A 19,432-nucleotide genomic window follows, 5' to 3' on the forward strand; every position below is an offset into this window, starting at 1 on the left:
GTCTCCTACTGGCCAGGGGAGAACCCAAGAGCGGCAGCCTGATTAGCCCACCTGTCAGCTTGGGTGGCGGCGCGACTCGAGCCGGGTCCTGTACAGCTCTGGGGCCTCTGGGGGAGATGCTTAGAGAACCCAGAACCCGTGTCATGTCCACGTGGACTGAAGCGAAGAGGAAGTAGAGGTGGTGATGAATTATGTCATGCAAGGGACAGAAGACCCAGCATGGACTGTTGTGGCACAAATGGGACTTGACTGGCTCATTAACTGAAATTCCAGGAGTAGCACTAGTTTTAGGTCTTGCTCAGTCCAGGGCTCTTTCTCCATCTCCTGGGTCTGCTTTCTACCGTGGTGGCTCCATTCTTGGGCAGGCTATACCCCATGCTCGTTCTAATTTCAGCAGAAAAAAATGCCTTTCTATGTATGGTGAGTCTTAGCCAAAATCCCAGGACCATCTCAGACTGTGTATAAGCCCATCCCTGATCCAATATCTGGGTCCCGGAGGAGGTCAGGCTCGAACTGGCCCGGCAGAATTTCATGCCCATCCTTGGGGCTGAGGATGGAGTTCAGACAATCCTACTTCAGGAACCAAGAGTGGGAGACGTATGGTTCCCAAGAGGAAAGTTTGGGTACTATTAGCATAAGAAGGAAGAATTACAAAAATACATGGAGACTCTGGGAAGTCACTTCACCTCTGAACTTCAGCTTCCTCGTGTACCTGTAAACTCAGGGGCAGAAATGGGTCTCATCAAGAGCAATAAACTGAAGTTCCCTGTCCTCTATTGCCACCTGCTCTCACAGGATCCCAGCCTCTTGGGCCGTGTCCCTTGTGTATTTCTTAGCATCCCCACAGATTCAGCAACAGGTCCCTTAGTGCTGGGGACAGAGCACCAGATTCTCTTGGGCATGAGAGCCCTTCAGCTCCAGTGAGAAACAAATGCGAAAGAATCAACCAAATACAAATCAAATTAAACAAACGTGTTACTTTAATCACTAAAAGGACAAGAGCAAGCAGTGTGTGTGCGCCACCCCGTTTGTGGAGTGAGGGGGGAGGGACATATTTACAAAGCCATGAAAAAAAACTTCCTTCTATTAACGACAGTGTCCTAGATAATTGATCCCTGACAGCATCCGACACTCCCGAGACATTCCCATGTTGTCTCCTCTGATGCGTGTGTACAGAGCACCTACTCAGAACGGGCTGTGCTGGGCACAAGCTGGGAGGACACCACGGCCCCAGATTTCTAGGCACTAATAGTCTCATGAGGGAAGGCGGGGCCGTTTGCAGAGAGGAAAAATTAGGAGGACATAGGATTTGGTGATTGAATGATGAGAATCTGTATACCCCAAAACAGACCTTTGTTACGCACTTGCCTAGTGCCTTTGCTTCAGTGTCGCCTTCTGCAAAGCAGCGCCGGGGCTAATGTGAGGGCAAGGTGAGCAGTCGCCTCAGGTGCAAAATTTAACAGGGAGGGGAGGGGGCCCAAAAACTCAGCAATCGACATAACTCATCTTTGAGTGCAATAGTTTAAACATAAAAATCAATGGTAAAAAGTCCAGAATGAGCAAAATGTCAAAATGTTAAATGCAACCAGGATCAGGCCCTGCACTTGCGTAAACTGGCCTGACTCCCCCTCACCCTCATCCCAGCCCTGGTTTCAATAAAACGTCATTGGTACGGCGGCCCATAGGCCATCGTTTGTAGATTTGATTTTTAAAAATATTGCATTGAGATATCACTGATCTTGACAATTGAGGTTTTTTAAAAAGTACTTTCTTAAATGTTACACCATCTTTTGCCTCTAGTCCCAGTCCTACTGCAAAGTATCCTTGAGAATAGGGTTGCCAGGTAAAATGCAGGACGCACAATTAAAACTGAATTGTAGATAAAGTATATCCCATGGGATATATTTTTACAAGAAGGTTATTTGTCTGGAATTCAAACTTCATTGAGCATGATCTATTTTTATTTGCTAAACCTAGCAACCCCCCTTGAGAAGTAACATATAGCCCCCTTCTAACATAAGGCGCTATTTAATCCTATGACATCACACCCCACCCACATACACGTACATTTCACACACTAGAAAAGCAACATTCCTGGGCATTAACGCCCTGTTTCCGTAGGCTGTTCATCTTTCCATCTTCTTTCCACTTCTTGCCTTTGAGCTCCGGCCGCTGAGCCTGACCCTAATTGCCTGGGCCTCCTCAGCCCCCAAAAGCACCCTCTGCACAGGGTCCCGGGCGCAACTCAGAATCTGCGTGGGCAGACGGGGTCTCGCAGGCCCCGCCCTCTCAGTGCTCCTCCCCGCCCCCGGCAGGCCAGATCGGCTGCAGCCCTGTCGCTTTTCCTCCGGCTTTCAGGATCCATTTCTGCTGGGACAACGGAATTCCTGTCAGCAGGCACTAGGGGCAGGGAAAGCAGTGGCAAACCAAAAATGCAGAGAATGGGAGGGCAAGCAAGGCCGGACGAACCCAGGCTGAGAAAGGCGGGCAGAGCCAGAAAGCAGTGGGGGTGGGGGCGTGGACCTACGGGGCCTCTCAGAGGGGACCTCGGGGCTGGGACCACCCCTGTGAGGAAGGCGAGCGTTGTGACAAATCAGACAGGACTTCTGCTGTAGACTTGAGATGGAGAGAGGGAGGAAAGTCTTAACAAGAGAGGAGAGGAGAAGGAACGGGATCGGGTTCTGTGGGTGGCGCGGGTGCCACACTGTCTGAGGACAGCAGGCGTGTCACAGCCCAACTGTTGAATTCAGGACACCACCGGCTTGCCCTGCCATCAGCCGTCTCGGCGGGGTTCTAGCTCCTGCACACCTGGGCTTGTGTCAGAACTACCTGGGAGGCTCGCTACCCAGCTGCCGTCCCTGGTCATCATCCCAGACATGCTCGCCCAGGCTCTGCCAGGAGCCGGCCTGTGCAGGTAAGCCCTTCCCAGGCGGTCCCTCTACACCCTGTACCCAGCCCACATGGACACCTTGCGCCACCAGAGGTAAAGAGAGAGATACCGGCTGCCCTATTTCATAGCAGGCATCTCTCTGTATCTTCGGGCTCCATCCACTTGAATTTAGGCCCAGCCCCAAAGGCTGGTGGTCATTCCGGAAAACATACCAGTGGGGTCATTAGGATGGCAATGGCAGGCAGAAGCGGTGAGCATTCACACAACCTCATACAGAGTGCAGGAAAAGAGGAATGAGCACACCCCACAACGCCCGTCCGGCTCGGCCTCCTCCTCCGCCACCTGTCTCCGGAGCCCCCCGAGCGGGCAAAGCCAGAGCTCGGGCCACCTGCCTAGGTCTCGCTCTCCTCGAGAATCTCCTCCACGGTGTGGGCCAGGGTGCAGTCTCCCTCGCTGCTCTCGGACAGGCTGCTGCCCCAGGGCCAGGCTCTGCGGCCCCTCTGAGACTGGGCGCTGGGCTCCTGTGGGCCCTTCGTGGTCAGCAGCAGGAGCTGCCCGCCACCAGGTGAGGACTGTGGCCGCTGCAGGGACCTGGCACCGTCTCCCTTGGAGAGCTTCTTGGGACAAATCCCCAGGAACCGGAAGTTCTCTAGGACCCAGGCTCTGCAGCCCGACTGGTGGGCTAGCAGGAAGCGGACCCAGTGCCGCCGCAGCTCGGCCTTCACCTGCCAGGTGAGAAGAGGGCAGGGTTACTGCTTCGGAGTCATTTGGTTGTGGGTCCACTCAACAAATATTTACTGAGTAGGTGGTGAATCGGGGCCACATGGGGAAACATACCTTCTACTTGGGGGAGATGAACAAAGAGGCATAAACCAACACCTGTTAGCACAGTGGTTGGAAGTGACACTAGGAGTCCAGTAAGCAAGACAAGCGGGGAAGGAGACAAAAATTTGAGGTACGATTGAACAGAAAGGAAAAGGAAAGGACTGCGTCGCGGTGGCGTTGGAGCCCACCTGCCGGAGAAGGAGCCTCTGCATGTGGGAGCAGCCGTGAGCAAAATGAAAGAGCGTTAGTTGCCAAGAGGCTTACATTCTGGTGGGAAGAGACAGAAATAAATGTTTAAACCTGGGATGGGAGCAGGGGAAGATGAAAGGGGACTGGAAAGTCCCCTGACGCCTGAGGTCGGGGGAACACTGTTCTGGCTTCTGCCCCTTTCAAGCTCCTTTCCAGAGGAGCAGAGAACTGGTTGGGGACATGCAATAACAGGAGTAATAACAGTAAGCACGGTTGTCAGGTATCGGGCCTTGACCAGGAGCTCGGCATGCCCAGCACAACATTAGAGGGTAGGGCCGGTTGTTATTCCCACTTTACAGATGAGGAAACTGAGGCTCCAAGGGCACAGCGACCCAACTCGCAGCTCCTGAGTGAGCGAGTGACGGCTACAGTCCGGGCGTCCGGTCTCCGGAGTTCCAGCCTGTCCTCTCTAACACGCTCACATTGTCAGCCTCCCCCAAGCAGGGCCAGGGTGGGGTTCTGGGCTTCCTTTCACACCTCCGTCTCCTTCCCCCACTCATCTAAGCTGCCTTCTGCTCTCATCCCTGGAAGCTCACAGTGCACATTTGTCCCCTAGCAGGACGGTCACTGTGCACTCGCCGGTGGAACTGTCACAGAAACAGGAGGCCCCCGGGAAGGCAGGATGCCCACCCAGCCTTGTAGGAAGCTAGGTGGTGGCATGGAAAACATACCTCTCCATTGGCAAAGCAATACTGCAAGGCCACAAGCAGCCCCTGGAATGGAAAGAAGAAGTGGCATGAACTTTGACTCAGTAGAAGATGTGCCTGAAAGTCCAGGGGCCTGTCCCAGGCCCAGCAGCCCCCCAGGAGAGGCAGGCAACTGCACTGTTTGCATTACCTAGAGCTAGGCACACTGGTTAACTGGGGTTTCCATGAGGGCTCTTCTTACTGTGACACCCACCACCTGTACCAGCCTAGGTGTTTGCTTAGGTGTTCATAGGTCCATGATGACTGAAGCCCAAAGACCTTGTATCATCCGTTCAGCTCTACAGACACTGGGCAAGGCCACTGGCCTATTTCTTCTTGTCCATAGTGGGCATTGGCTACTTTTTTTTTTGCCTCCCTCGAGCCCTGTCCTTTTGGAAACTGACCCTCCCTTAGGCTTCAGTCAGGGTCAATCATGTGGTCCCCATGTTCTAGGATGGCCATCGCCACAATATAATCTGCCCAAATGGTCATGTGACCCACGCAGGCCCAATCTGAGTTCTTGTCACTGGGAAAGAAGATTGTGCCGTCTTCCCTAGATTTGGCAGCTCTATAGTCAAAATAAGCCTGGGGATACTTCTGGGCATCTTGCCAGCTACATGGAGAAAACCCATCTGAGAATGAAGCCAACAGAGAGAGAAACAGAGGCTGGCGAGAGTGAAAGGATTCTGATGATACTGGCTGAGTATCTGGGTCTAGCGATGCCTAATTCTGACGTTTTCATTTCTGAGATAGTAAACACCCCTTCCCCTTGTCAAAATATTTCTTTAGCAAGGATAGATGATTTCACACCAGTGGTTTCTCTTCGCACTTAGATGGAAATAAAATGTAATCCCTGCAGGCACTAAGGTGATCTGGGCTGTGTCCGTGTCACGCTGCTTCTGGTGCCGCGCTTCCCCTGGGCCCCTGTATCCCAGCCAGCGGGCCTCTGGCTTCCTCCAGCATCTCAGGTTCATGCAGTAGTTACCTGTGGCTGTGCAACTCAGTGGACCAAAACCATGCAGATTTATTATCTCACATACTTTCACTGGGCCAAGAATCTGGCAGTGGTTTGCTGGCTGGTCTGCCTCACCGTGGTGTTTCAGGTTGCAGTCAAAATGTCAGTAGGGACTTCAGTCACCTGAAGGCTTCACTGGTTTCCACAGTGGCTCACATGCCTGGCCGTTGGCGCTGGTTGTTGGTGGGAGGCCTCTGTCTCCCTCCATAGAGCTGCTGGAGTGTCCTCATGACATGCAGCTGGCTTTCCCCCAGAGGGACCAAGCCAAGGGAGTGAGGCAGAAGCCATGTCCCCTTCAGGACCTGCCTTGAAAAGTCACGTACCTTCATGTCTACAGTAGTTCAATGGTTACACGTGCCGACCTTGTTCAGTGTGAGAGAGGACCACACAAAGCCTCCAATACCAGGAGATAAAGATCATTGGAGCCATGTTGGAGACCAGCAACCACAGCCAATTTCTTCCTAGGGCCCTTCACATTTTTGTTTTCTGAAAAATTCTTCTTTCAAATAGCTACCTAACTTCTCAAAATTCAGGCCTTCGCTCAGCTATCACCTCAAAGAAAGGCGTTCCCTGACCACTCAGTTTTTGGTGGCCATTCCAGTCACTATCACAGAACTCTGTTTTATATTTTGTATTTTATACAACACCAGAATTATATTAATTATTTGTCAACATGGTTATTATATGTCCCTCCCCCAACTCCAAACAAGACTAGCATCTTTATCTAGTCTTTTTTTTTAAGTCTTTTCACTGCCAGAACCACAGCACCTAGAAAAAATGCCTGGCACATAATAGGAGCTCAGTAATATTTATTGAATAAATAAGTGAATGACTGAGGGAATGAATGGATGAGTTGGGTTTCTGCCACATACAACGGAAAGAGTCTTGCCTGGCACATTGTCAGACCACTTATAAAATATGATAGGACCATTTCTTTCTGTTCTCTTCCTAGTTATTCAGAATTCCAGACCCAAGGATCACAATGAAAACAACAGGCCACCTTTATGCGGCGTTTTCAATTATCAAGCTGTTTGTGTCGGGGAATTTTCAATAAACAGATCATCTTTTGACGTTGGAACAGTTCTCTGGATTCACTGCCTAACTGCTAGAGGCCTGGAATCAAAGATGCTTGAGTTAACGTTTGTTTCCACTGTTTTTCCAGACTCCTACACTCCCTGATTTATTAAACAGTTATATGTGATAACCTACATGCCATGGCTTTCCCTGTGACGTGATGGGTTGGGGCTATATGTCCAATATACTGAAGCTGGGTATGTGTACTGGGCCCAATTACTTGAGTGTTTACAGGAAGAATCTCATAAAATGCCAGAATTCACAAGGAAAGAACATATTCCAACGTGAAGGTCCCAGTGCAGGCTGACTGTCCCATTTCTCCTAGTAGCATTTCTCTCAACCCCTTTGCTGGTAAGGGAGGTTCAGCGCTGGGAAAAATGATGAAATTGAAAAGGAATTATGAAACATTGCCCTGGGGGAAGATTTTTATGCTCTTCCTCATGGAAGCCAGACATCGTCATGCTGGTTATCACATCAATCAAATGTTGGATTCTCCCCAGCCATGTGGAATTTTTCTTCTCTTATGCGTCCAAGGCTATAGCTCCTAAATAGGGGCATGGTGGTACCAGCTAATCATTTTCACACATGCAATCTCATTGGTGGTTCGCAGGTGCCCTGCATAGTGGGCAGGGCTGGTAGCAGTGGCCTCTGGGCACAGGATATTAGAAGGGTAGTTTAGGGCATCAGAATTCTCATAAATGAGTTAGCTGAAATAGGAGCCCACCTCGCAAGCATGTCTGTCATTCCCTCAGGTTCTTGATTCACTGTTTTAGGAACATCCTGGAGTCTGGTCAAGTCTCATCCTAATAAAGTAAGTGTGAAGAGAGAGGTCCCACAGGACATATGTCACCTCCACTTGTCAGTCTCTCCAAAGATCCTCAGTGGTAGGAAGTGATGAAAATCGCTAAGCAATAAGCCCTTGTAAGAGTGAGGGATCCTCAAAAATGGCAAGAAAAGGAAGCTGTTAGGTCCAATGCTGATTCCTGCTGATTCACTATGGTATGACTCACCAAATATGCCCCCACGCACCTGTCCAAACATATTCTCACCTCTGCCTGGTGGGATGCAGGGGTATTAAGAAGGTGGAAAGCCTCTGACCACGCACACACCTCCGAAGTGTGTTCTCTGGCTCAGTTGCAGATTCCTGCTTTCTCGCCTTCCTCGGTGTGGCACTATGGTGAGCAGAGCTCTGTCTGGCTGCAGATCCAAAGGAGCCAGTGTGGTAGCTACTCTCCAGAGACAGCTCCAGCAATCCCTCCCCTCCCCATAGGCATATGCTATTCCTCACGTCAAAAGGTGGACCTTATTTTTCCTTTGAATCTGAGATAACCTTGTGACTCCTTCTACCAATACAACACGATAAAAGTGACATTCTGGGCCTTCTGAGCCTCAAGAAAGTTGGAAGTTTCTACTTTCTCTGTCTCAGAACATTTGCTCTCAGGATGCTCCAAGAGTCCAGCCGCCATGGTGGGAGATGCCCAAGCTACACAGAGAGGCCACTTGGAGGAGAACTGTGACTCTCTAACCGGTAGCCTCTGCTGAGCTCAGCCAACAGCCTAGGTCAATGTCTAGCCATGCGACTGAGCCATCTTGGACGTTCCTGCCCAATCGAGGCTTCAGATGATTGCAGCACCAGCCAAAAATTACATGTATCAAAAGGACCACCACACTGAGTCCAGATAGCCCAGCTCATGGAACCACAAGATGATGCAGGGGAAAGAGATCAAGAGATGATGTTTTAAGCCATGACATTTGGGGTCATTTGTTATATAGCAGTAGATGACATCAACATGCTCCCTTGCCAGAAGAGCATGATAGGCTAGAATTCCTTCTCAGGAACCTGTTCCTTAGCGGGGCAAAAAGGCCACCAAGTACTACTGATACAACAGCTGCAGCTTTTTGTTGTTATTGTTTTTTTCTAATTTGGGATTACCTTTCAAAGAAGATTAAAACCAAACAAGATAGGAAACTCAAATTACTAAACCTTAGCTTTTGAAATCTCCCAAAAGATTGACATAAATTAAACATGGTTGTATACTGATTGGTCCTCTGTCTCCGTTCAAAGCCTCACAAAGTTCAGATCTAATAGGAGGGAAAAAATGGCCATTGCCCACTGCTCAGACCACCCCACGGGCTCTGCCTGCCTGGCCTTCCGTGAGCACGCAGCGGACAGGCACGTCGCCTCCACTCTGGCCCCGGAGCGGCAGCCGCTGGCCCTGGCCGGTGGCATCTCCGTAAGACTCTTGTGTAGGGAATTTGGTCTCTCCTAGTTCTGACCTTCAGGGGCACCCGAGGGGCACAACGGTGTGATGGTTACAAGCAGGGGCTTAAGCTAACCGCTGCATACAGATCTCCAGCACTCACTAGAATTTGCAAGTTCTTCTTTGAGTCTCAGTTCCTTCATTTTTAAAATGGTATAATAATTTCTCCCTCACAAGATAATGTGAGGATTTGATGATCTTGGGAGTGTTTGGGGGTACACAGGTATTTTCTAGTATACCATTTTAATTGCTCTGCAGCTTTTCTTACTACATTTTTTTAAGTTTCCTAGTTTTGTACTGGAGGTTACAACATGCATCTTAACTTCTCATAAGCCATTTCATATTAATACTAACAATTCTGGTAGGATATAGAAACTTTTCTTCAGTGCAGCTCCCTTCTTCCTTGTTCTTTAGTGCTTTCAGTGTCGTAAGATATTAGGTCATTATATAATACAGCTTATAACGATAATGTTTATAATTACTTTATTAAATCTTATGTTTTTAAAATCAGTTCAATAAATTAGAAAAACATATATTTATATCTTTCATATTTACCTATGTATTTACCTTTCCTAGTGCTTTTTATTTCTTCATGTGGATTTGAGTTATTGACTCCTGCTATTTTCTTCCACCCTGACAGATTGTCTTTGCTGCTTCTCTTACGGAGGGTTTGCTGGCAATAAATTCTGTTAGTCTCTGTTTATTTGCATATGTCTTTATTTTACCTTAATTTCAAAATATAATTTTTGCTAAATACAGCATTCTTGATTAAACTATGTTTCTTTTCAGCATTTTAATTATGTCGTTCCACTGCTCGAGGGCCTCCATTGCGCCTGCCTGCCTGCTTGCTTGCTTGCTTTCTTTCTTTCTTTCTTTCTTTCCTTCTTCTCTCTCTCTCTCTTTCCTTCTTTCGGTCACAAAATTTAATTGTAAGAATCAAGCAGTGGTTATTGGTCAAACCAATCCATAACAATAGCTTTGAAGTATGCAGGTGCTAGCTCTTAAGAAAAGGTGACAAATACCAATCAGATTCTTATAACACTGTTCAGGATCTAAATAGGCATGATTCTGAACATAGTTCAATATGCCAGGCTAAGAGAATGATAGTGCAATCATCAATAATCAAACCAAAACCATAGTTTTCCAAATCACTTTTAGTTAAATAGAATTCTAGCTTTTTAAAAGTCTACATCTACATAAAACTAAAAGCAATCTAATGATGTTTCTACCTGAGATCAAAACAAGGTTATTTTTTCCTGTCTAAACATAATTCTTGACATTAAGGTAAATCTGAAATCAAATGATGTATTTTTTCAAACTTCCTTCCAAATTTAAAGCCCTGCTTTAGAGAGAAATTCTCATGATACACACACATATTTATATATTTTTCTTCAAAGACTAATGACAAATTTATGAGGTTAATAGGATTGAATTGGAACCATGATGTTAATAATATGAAAATAAAATGCCATGCATTTGTACAAAGTGTTCCTATATGATGCAGTATGAAATGTGATCACAGAATCTATGTATATACATGAATCACCAAGAGTTTAGGAATTAAGCTCATTTCAAAAAAAGTCATGCTATTATTTTTTTGAAGCAGAGGTTATAAAGTTGTGAGGTATAAAAAAATGTTGTATATAAAAGCTCCAAAACCAAGTATTAGCCTGAATTGGCAATAACAAAATCTAAGCCCAACTGCATCTTTATTGTGGCTATGTAACTTTTTGCTCTGTGGCCTGCAGGTCTGACTGAGATAAACACCTCTTATTTCTCGCTTCTCCTCGCATTCTCAGGCCCCTGCCCTCAGCTTCCTTTTTCATGGCTGTCTTTGGCAATGCCTCCAAATCTTGAAAGCCAAAGAACCTGCTCCAGTAAATGAGGAGGGTGAAAACCAATGCTATGTGTGATGTATGAAAGCCAAGCTAAGAGTATAAACTGAGAAAATACTAGAAGGAAGGCTGAGCAACAGCCTACCCTCAAGGGAAAAAGAGAAAATAAGAAACTGTGGGGTAGTTACTCCATGCCCTTCTTCCACATTATCTCTTGATTAGAAGAGTATGGAACCAAAATTTCAAGCTCTGAGAAGGCGATGATTCTGAAGGAAGAGCTAGGCAAGTGAGGAAATGGTAAAGAAGTATGGCAGCACTTTAGCTGTCAGTGAGTGTCTTGCTCCAGCGCTAGTAATTTCAGTAGGCCGGCTCTAGGAGAGACCAAATTCCGGCTCTGTTGATGCCAGCCTTTTCTGTGATCCAGCCTGTCTGTCGATGTTGAGTATCGATCTCATTGCCCATGTCCAGGGCCATGTTTTTTAGATTTCCTAGGAAATGTACTGCCCACTTGAGTCAGGTTCTCCTCCACTTCATCTTCTCTGTCATCATTTGCTATATGTTTAATGGATCCACCACTGGCCGCTCCTGTGGTTGCTTGCTGAGGCTGACCATTTGTCACTCAGCCTGGCTGCTTAGAGCCAACATTACTAGAAGAATTGTCTCTGCCATCACCCTTGGTTGCCTGATAAGACTTAGCAGACTCAAAGTTCTTCATCCTGTCATATGGACGGATGCAAATGCCACAGCACTTGCTGAGTTCTGTTAAAATCTTCTCTGCCTCACTCTGTCTCTATTGATTTGGTGCATGCCTTTCTCTGTATGGTTTAGTTGTTCCTCTTGTTCATTCAGTGTAGTGACAGTCTTGATTCCTGCTTCCTGAGGCTCAGTGGCTAAACCCAGGATCCTCCTTGTACTTTCCAGAGACTCATCAGTAACCTGGTGGTACCTCGACTTAATTTCTTCTGATGACATATTATCCACAATGAATTAAAACTCTTGAGAGGCACAGAAACTGAAATGTGGATATTCAAGGAGTTCTGGTCATTCCCATCTGGCCACGGCAGCTCTGGCCTCCATCGTTTCTAATAATACTCAGCTGGCATTGCATTGCTGGTCCCCCTAAGGAATAAGTCATTTTTCTGTTATTTTTCTCTTTGTATTTGGCTTCCAGAAGTTTGACTCTAATGTTTCTAGATGTGAAACTTTTTGTTTTATCCTATTTGGAGCTCATTGAGCTTACTGGATACCTAGATTAATGTTTTTCATCAAATTTGGAAAATTTTCAACCATTATTTCTCCAAATGATTTTTCTACCTTTTTCTGGAGAAAGGAGATAGAAAAACTCCCATATGTGTATGTTGATTTTCTTAATGGCATTTCTCAGATCTCTGAAGTGCTATTATTTTTCTTCATTCTTTATTTTTCCTGTTTCTCTGACTGGGTAATCATAATTGAATTATCTTCAAGTTCATTGATGCTTTCTTCTGCCACCTTAATCTGATATTGAGCCTCTCTGCCCCAACTAAGACCACAGGCTCAGACTGTGACATTGTCTTTCCTTGTTCCTTTGCCACTAGGATCATTACTGTATCTGACAGCACCCAGGAAAGTGGGCTTTTTCTGCTCGCTGATCTATGTCAAGTCAGCCCCTTTCTCCAGTGAAGCTGTGAGTTTTCACTAGAATTTGCTCACTGATGAGGGAGGGGTTGGAGGACAAGAACAATCTCAGGGTAAAAAAAAGCACAGATTCCCACTACTTTTACTCAGGTTCAGTACTTTTCTTGAATAAACTCTTCTCAATCTTTTGTATGCCTTTGGTTGATTTCCAGGGCCCTGAAATGGATATTATTGACAATTATGTTCAATTTTATATTTGCTTTTTGCAGACAGGATTTGCCAAGCTTCTGTCTTCTCCATTCTGGAAATCCTGCTCCTATACTAGCATTTTAAGATGATTAATTCCAACATTACTACTGTGTGGGGCCTTTGCTGTGTCCACACTATTTGTGGTAGTCTTTTGCATTAGTGGCCTTTGCTAATGAGCCATGCCTCCCAGTTTTCATGCCCTGTGCAGTCTTCTCCCCTTCAGTAAGGCTGGGTCTGTGACTTGCTTTAAACAGTGAATGCAGCAGTATCATTATGCAAGTTCAAAACTCAGGTACTTAGAAGGCCTGGAAGCTCCTGATTTTGTGCTCTTAGGAGCCCCGAACTGCCATAGGAAGTACGTCTGCCCTGCCAGAGAAACCATGGGGAGGGAACACACAGAGAGCAAGGCTCTAAGACAGTATGGGACTAAGGAATGTAGCTGACAGTGAGAAAGGAAGCCCCAGAAACTTGACCCAAATAAAGCCACTCCAGCCAGCCTAGACGTCCGAGCCTTTCCAGCTTAGGAACCAGACATACGCCTGGAGAAGGCATCTTGTAAGTTTCAGCCCCAGCAGGTCCCATAGAGCAGAAGTTAGCCACCCTTGTCATGTCCTAGCTGGATCTCTAACTCCCAGAGCCATGAGAATAAAACCAATTACTCTCACTTTAAGCTACTGAGTAATGGATAACAATTCAAGCAATGGCTAATTAAAATACCCAGGGAAATAAACCACAGCTGGCCTCCTCTTTCTTATTTCAGCCCCCACACATCTGTCAAGGTTCAAGAGCCTTCTGGTCTCAGTCCATTGGTTCCTGCTGAAGTTGTATTGTGTTCTGAGTACAGCACCTGAGGTGAAGACAACCTTCACTTTGCACAATGCTCTGCAGAGAGCCCAGCAAAAATAGGCACTTAATGAAAGGCTTCACGTCGACACGGTTAATATGACCCTGAGTCACACCAACAATTACAGCCCAGGAAACAGGCCGTTTTTTGCCTCTTAGTCACCACATCATGCTGGCAGAAGCAAGGCAACACCTCCACCTACCCTCCCTTCTAACGCCAAAGCCTCGCACAGAAAAAGCCTGCTGATTCTAGAGCTCTTATTTCCACCCGTGGGCTTTCTCAATTTTGAGTCTGTGTGGACCAAGGGCGTTCTGTTTTCTCCAAAGCCAAGGCATCCTGGTTCAGATGCCTACTTACATGGAAGGAGCTCAGTGTCAACTGAATGAAGAGTCGTATAAGTTTTGAAAATCCTTCGATTTGATCATCAGTCACAAAAGAGAAGATAATCTCATGAACACCCAGTAGAGGAATGAGAACCAGCGTTGATTTTGCCAACCTGCAACAACAACCAAATAACTATCATGAGGGCCACATTGGGAATAGACAACATTTCCTGCTCTTCTCTGCATGCCTTTACTGTAGCTGTTACATTGACAAACAGTTGATTTTCCAGTATGTTTTCTTGGCTACACATTGAATACCTTAAGGGCCACTGTGGTCTTGCTCTTTGGTGCATCCCAACACCTGACTCATGGCAGACGCTCAGAAAACGTGAATTGAATGAATGAACGAATGATTGATTTCTCCCACATAGATGATGATACCTACAGATACACCTACATTTTGCCTGGTGGATACATTTCCATTCACATGGCTGTCACCCTGGGGCACTCCACCTACACCATTTGACAAATGTCTTATTGCCTGGCTCGCTGGTGCCTTTGTCTCTGTCTCTCTCAGGACTTCCAACGTCAGTGCTTCACTGAGCAGAGAAGGGGGAAACCAGTGCTTGCCCAGGGTCACAGAGCCACTAAGTGCCAAATGCCCACCTGGAAGCGGGGCTTCTGACTCCATACTCAGGCCCTGCGCGCCCCATGCCGGGCTCCCCCATCAGCCCTCGTGCTGCCCCTCAGCCCAGGTGACAGCAAGGGCACAGGAAATGAGAATCTGATCCTCCTCATAAAAAAGTGCTGTCTAGAAGCTGTATCCACTCCTCACAAAAAAGGCACAAACATTCCTTGGTACCACCCACGTGCGAAGTGCACAGCTGCGGCCCAAACATTCCATATCACATACCGGTGGTTCCTGAACATGGTTGAGTGTTTGGCTATTAGCATGCCTTACGGAGCCGCACACACACACACCTTCCTGGCCCCAGTGACGATTCTCTGAATCAGAAGCTCCGTAGTCCGGGCCCCAGGAAGGTGAGTTGTTGAGGAATCCCCCATGGGATTCTGATAAGCAGCCACATTTGAAAATAACTGTTTTTACCATTGAGCTGCTTTTTGATTTAGAACTCACTCCATTAGCAAGGGTGAGTCATATTCAAAGCACAAACAAAGCTACTGTTTTATAGACATTGGGGGAAAAGAGCTTAATTATAATGAGTTTTTTTAGCCCAACTCACTTTCTTAAAGGGCCAGACTAGGAGGTCTCCCCCCAGCCCCCTGGAAGGAAAAGCAAAGAAACCTGGAGGGTCAGTAGCAGCTCATGGGCAGTGTCTTCAGGAAGGCGTAACTCTCTCCAAAAGAAAGCAGCGCTTACTATAAATCCTGGGTCTGTGAAAGCCGTTCGACTGCAACGTCATCAAGGAACCAGAACAACTCACCATTGTGCCCTAAAAGGACCTAAAGCCACTAGGAGCTGAGCAGCAGCAGGAGTCACCCAGAAAGAGGGACTCTACCCAGGCACATGAGCTGTGCCCACAGCCTTGACCGTCAAGGAGAGGCCAAGGGGTGGGGGAATGGGTCTGAGACACAAGCCCTGGTTATGTCGTTGCCCTGTGCAAGCTCACATGTACTCTTGCGCTCAGATCCCCCCATGCAACGCTCACTAAGCGAAGCAACAGCAAGGTGCTCCCAAGGAGAGACTACTTCAAGATGGATTTTTTGTTTTGTTTTTAATTTCCAGGAGTGTTTTAAAACCCTCTAGCTTGGAGTTTGCAAAATGGCAACGTGAGTTGTATTTGACCTCCGAACATTTTCTGCTTCTACTATGAAGTGATTTTTGTAATTGAAGCCACCTTTAAATGATAAGGAGATTTTAAGAAATGATGTCCAGATTTGCAGCTTCTTTTGAAAAATGGGGAGATCGGGCCCAGATTTCTGCTCGGCAATTGTCAGCCACAGCCTGATGGTGGCTGTCCCTGTAGAGGGGACATGTGCTTTCCACCCACAACCAGCCTGCTGGGCCTTGCGAGCGTTTGAGGTCGGGACGCTTGCTCTAGTTGCATTCTTTAAAACGGACCTGTGTCTCACCATCACCTTATTCCTACAGGCTTGCTATGGCATTGTTTTTTTAAATAAACTTTTTATTTTGGAGTAATCTTAGATATGTAGAAAAGTAACCAAGATAGTACAGCGTTCCCAGATGCCCTTTGCTCTGTTTTCCCTGATGTTAAAATCTTACATAATCACAGTACATTTATCCAAACTGAGAAACCAACACTAGTATGTGACTAATAACTATACTCCAGACTTTATTCAAATTTCATCGGTTTTTCCACTAATGTTCTTTTCACGTACCAGGATCCAATCCAAGATCCCACATTTAGTATGGGATGATTTTTAGAGAATGACAAGCTTTTTATGAAGTTTCGGGCCATTTTAGTAACTACCAAGTCTTGGGATGGATGTCAGAAGGGATTTCCCACTCCTCACTTCATTCTAACTTCTCTCAGACAAAGTACTATTTGTGTCCCTGTTTAGATAAAAAGCCATAAATATCTATAGCAGTTTACTCTTATGAACTGGGGTTATGCTTATTTTTCATCTTTATTCACGTGTTTATTTAAGTAGTTTAGTTTATGGCAGTCATTTAGCTATTCAATAAATATTTATATCTGCTGCAGCACATGAGAGAGTACAGTGGCGGGGGAGGAGCTGGGGTCAAAGGCAGGAGAGTATCTGGGACCTGGGTTCAAATCCCAGCATGGCCAATTGTTAGCAATGTGGCCTTGGGCAAATTTTTTTAACCTTTTTATTGGTAGAAAAAATGAGGTTATACCAATAATAATGTATATAATATTGAAATAAAAATAAAATATTACTATTAATAATATATAACAGTGTCCTTGTAAGGATTAACACATAGTAAACCCTCAGAATAAATGGTATCTGATACATGATGAATGATTACTAAAATTTAGCTATCCCTGTTTAGAAAGAAGCCTTCCCTGCCCTCAAGTTGCTTATAACCTCAAGGACTTGGATCAATTTTACTTCCATTTGTGACATTTTTCATCTTTGCTTGCCTACCAGAAAGTCTTTTCAGAAACAGCTCCTGGGTTTAGCATGTTAAAAAAATGATTCTCCTTGATAAATTCATTAAGAGCTCTGTCCCACGCATCGCGGGGACAGTTGAGGCCGTTTTTCCGGGGGAGCGAGCAGCCTCCACGCTGCAGCCACAAGGAGAGGGGAGGTCCAGCCGCGCTGAGGGTCTGCAGGTGTCTGTCCCCGGGCCAGGGCCGCTGCCCTCCCGCAGCCTTGCGCGGCCTCCCTCTCCAGGCCCGACAGATGGACCGGCCACGGCTTCCTCCGCGGGAGCAGCAGGAGCCTAGAAACGAGGGCTAGGCCTGCAGAGGGTTCTCCAGAGCCTAGCAACTGGCCTCTTTGGCAAAGCTTAAATGTGTTTAATTTAAACGTTCCTAAAATAGACTCCTGGAGGGGGACCAAATCTTGAGAGCTATGTCCTGAAAGTTCTCAAAAATCTAGGAAACTTGGAGGTGGGACTGTTCCTACCGGAATTTTGTACAAAACTGCGCTAGGCCCTGATGCCCACATGCCGTTCTCCTTACCCCAGCAGAGGGCTCTAACGGGAAACAGACATGGAGGGGGTGTGGAAGAGAGGGCCCTTCCAGCGTGGGAGAAGGCAGGGTGAGCTGGCGGTGCTGACGACCCACGGGGGGTGGCCGGAAGCAGCCCTCCTGGGTCTTGGAAATGAGGGAGTCAGCACTGTTTGGGCAAAAGAGCTCATGGCTGCTGTCGGAGTTGCCAGCCCAAGGAGTGAAATAAGGTGGTGGCCTGGGTGTGTCCTCAGAGATAGGGCCCTGACACTTTGCTAATTAATAAGCATAAGCGAATCAATTGTATCGTACTCTGCATAGAGAAAGAGTCGGTAAACAGAAGGCAAATGGCCAACCCAAATGGCAGGAAACATCACAAAAAAGCAGGAAATTCTCAGTACTTACCTGGCCCTATCTGCAGAGACCAGGGAATGAACTTCCCTCCCACTAGGTAGGCAGCTCCACAGGACAGTGGTGGTTTCTCAGGCCACCAGCAAGGACCCGACAGCACCCATCACTCTACTTGGAGGACATGATCACCAATAGCATGCTAGTGACCGCTATGTGCTTCTGGATCTTCTAGTGACAGCTTTACAAAGACCGGGGGCACTGGAAGAAGCTTCCCCCTCCCTGTCACCTCCATTTTCCACAGTCTCTAAGACTGAATAGTTGTCCAGTCTGGTTTATATATTAGTGCCTTGAGAGTTCAGCCGTCCAAAATCCCAGCCACTCAGGCATACACATGGGTCTCCAATACAGTCCCCAGGTGGTGGCAAACTTGCCAAGATGAGGTGGCTCATCCTGGGAGGCCCCCAGGTAGGCCTGTCCCAAGGGTCTTCTTTTCAAGCTTTTTCCTCATACAAGAGCGGGGAAAGGAAAAAGAAGTTTTCTGACACATTATATATGTCAGGCAGGGTTACTCTTTCTCTCCCCAAAAGAGCTACATGAAGTCTCTGCTCAGCCATGAGGGTCTCCCCGGTGCCTTTATTTATACTTCCCTAGGTCCTTGGCTCCCAATGGAGCGTCATGTATCAGTGCTGTGCAAGGTGATCCATTTGGTTTCGGAAGAAAATATAATAAAAGAAGGTAGTAGAAGTTCTATGTATCTTCATTTGCACCCATCTTTTATAATTCTCTATTTTTTATGTGAATTATAATGCATATAATAGTTTAGCAGATCATATGTATATATGATGAGGGTCATGCTCAAAATTTCTTTACTAAAAGAGATGCATGATCAGAAAAATTTGGAAACCACTCTCGTGGATCACTCTCGAGGAGACCTTGGAAAGGGATATCGAAGTGGTTTAGAAACACAACTTCCCTGACCCGACCCGAAAATGCCATGGCTAGCTTCTCATCTGGCCCAGTGTCCCCCACGCTGGCTGTGTATCCGTATCTCCTGGAGAACTCGACTGTAGGAAGTCCAGCGATGGGACTCCATCCCTCACTCCCTGAGCCAGAATGTTCAGTGGAGGGGCTCAGCGGCCTGTGCCGTAGGCCGACTATCAGGAGATGCTTAGGAGCTTCCAGAATGGAAAGCTACTGGAAGGACCCCTGTGGGTCTGGAGCATGGAAGACCAAGTGGTACATGGTGGGCTTTAGGGACATGAAATAGCAGGGTGTAGGCTCTGTCTTTGTGGAAAGTGGTGCTTTGGCATTTGTCTGCTCTTACTTCTGTCTTCTGGGAATGCTGTCCTCTGGAGGGTTTCCCAGGTGCCCAGGTTTCTCTTGAGCCTGGATGGTAAAAGAACTGCTCGCCCTGAATGAACCCACGCAGAGGAGACTGGAGCACCTCTGCTGTTGGCCTTGGGCGTCCACTTTCTGAGAGTGGTAAGAGAGGCTGAGGCTTGGGAAAAGAGCCAAAGAAACAGTCATCCACTTGAAGGCTCTATCAGAGGCACAAAGAAAGGCAGAGAGGCTCTGTGTGGTCCAGGCCAGCCC

At 47.0% G+C, this 19,432-nt stretch overlaps 1 protein-coding gene and 1 pseudogene across 1 annotated transcript in view; both read right to left on the reverse strand.

Annotated features, from left to right (window-relative positions):
• Positions 1-3,282: 3,282 nt before the first annotated feature.
• Positions 3,283-19,432, reverse strand: part of GLP2R (glucagon like peptide 2 receptor) — a 65,964-nt gene continuing 49,814 nt past the window's right edge. The window contains exons 11-13 of the mRNA XM_054571083.1: positions 13,903-14,041; positions 4,636-4,677; positions 3,283-3,615 (exon numbers count right to left, since the gene is read on the reverse strand). Coding sequence (XP_054427058.1) covers positions 3,283-3,615; positions 4,636-4,677; positions 13,903-14,041 — 514 coding nt within the window. The remainder of the gene's footprint in view (positions 3,616-4,635; positions 4,678-13,902; positions 14,042-19,432) is intronic.
• LOC129068713 (synaptosomal-associated protein 23-like) lies at positions 11,193-11,819 on the reverse strand (annotated as a pseudogene).

Source organism: Pteronotus mesoamericanus, unplaced genomic scaffold, assembly GCF_021234165.1.
Source record: "Pteronotus mesoamericanus isolate MK-2021 breed Mesoamerican mustached bat unplaced genomic scaffold, CSHL_Meso_final contig_22, whole genome shotgun sequence".
NCBI classification, from domain to species: Eukaryota; Metazoa; Chordata; class Mammalia; order Chiroptera; family Mormoopidae; genus Pteronotus; species Pteronotus mesoamericanus.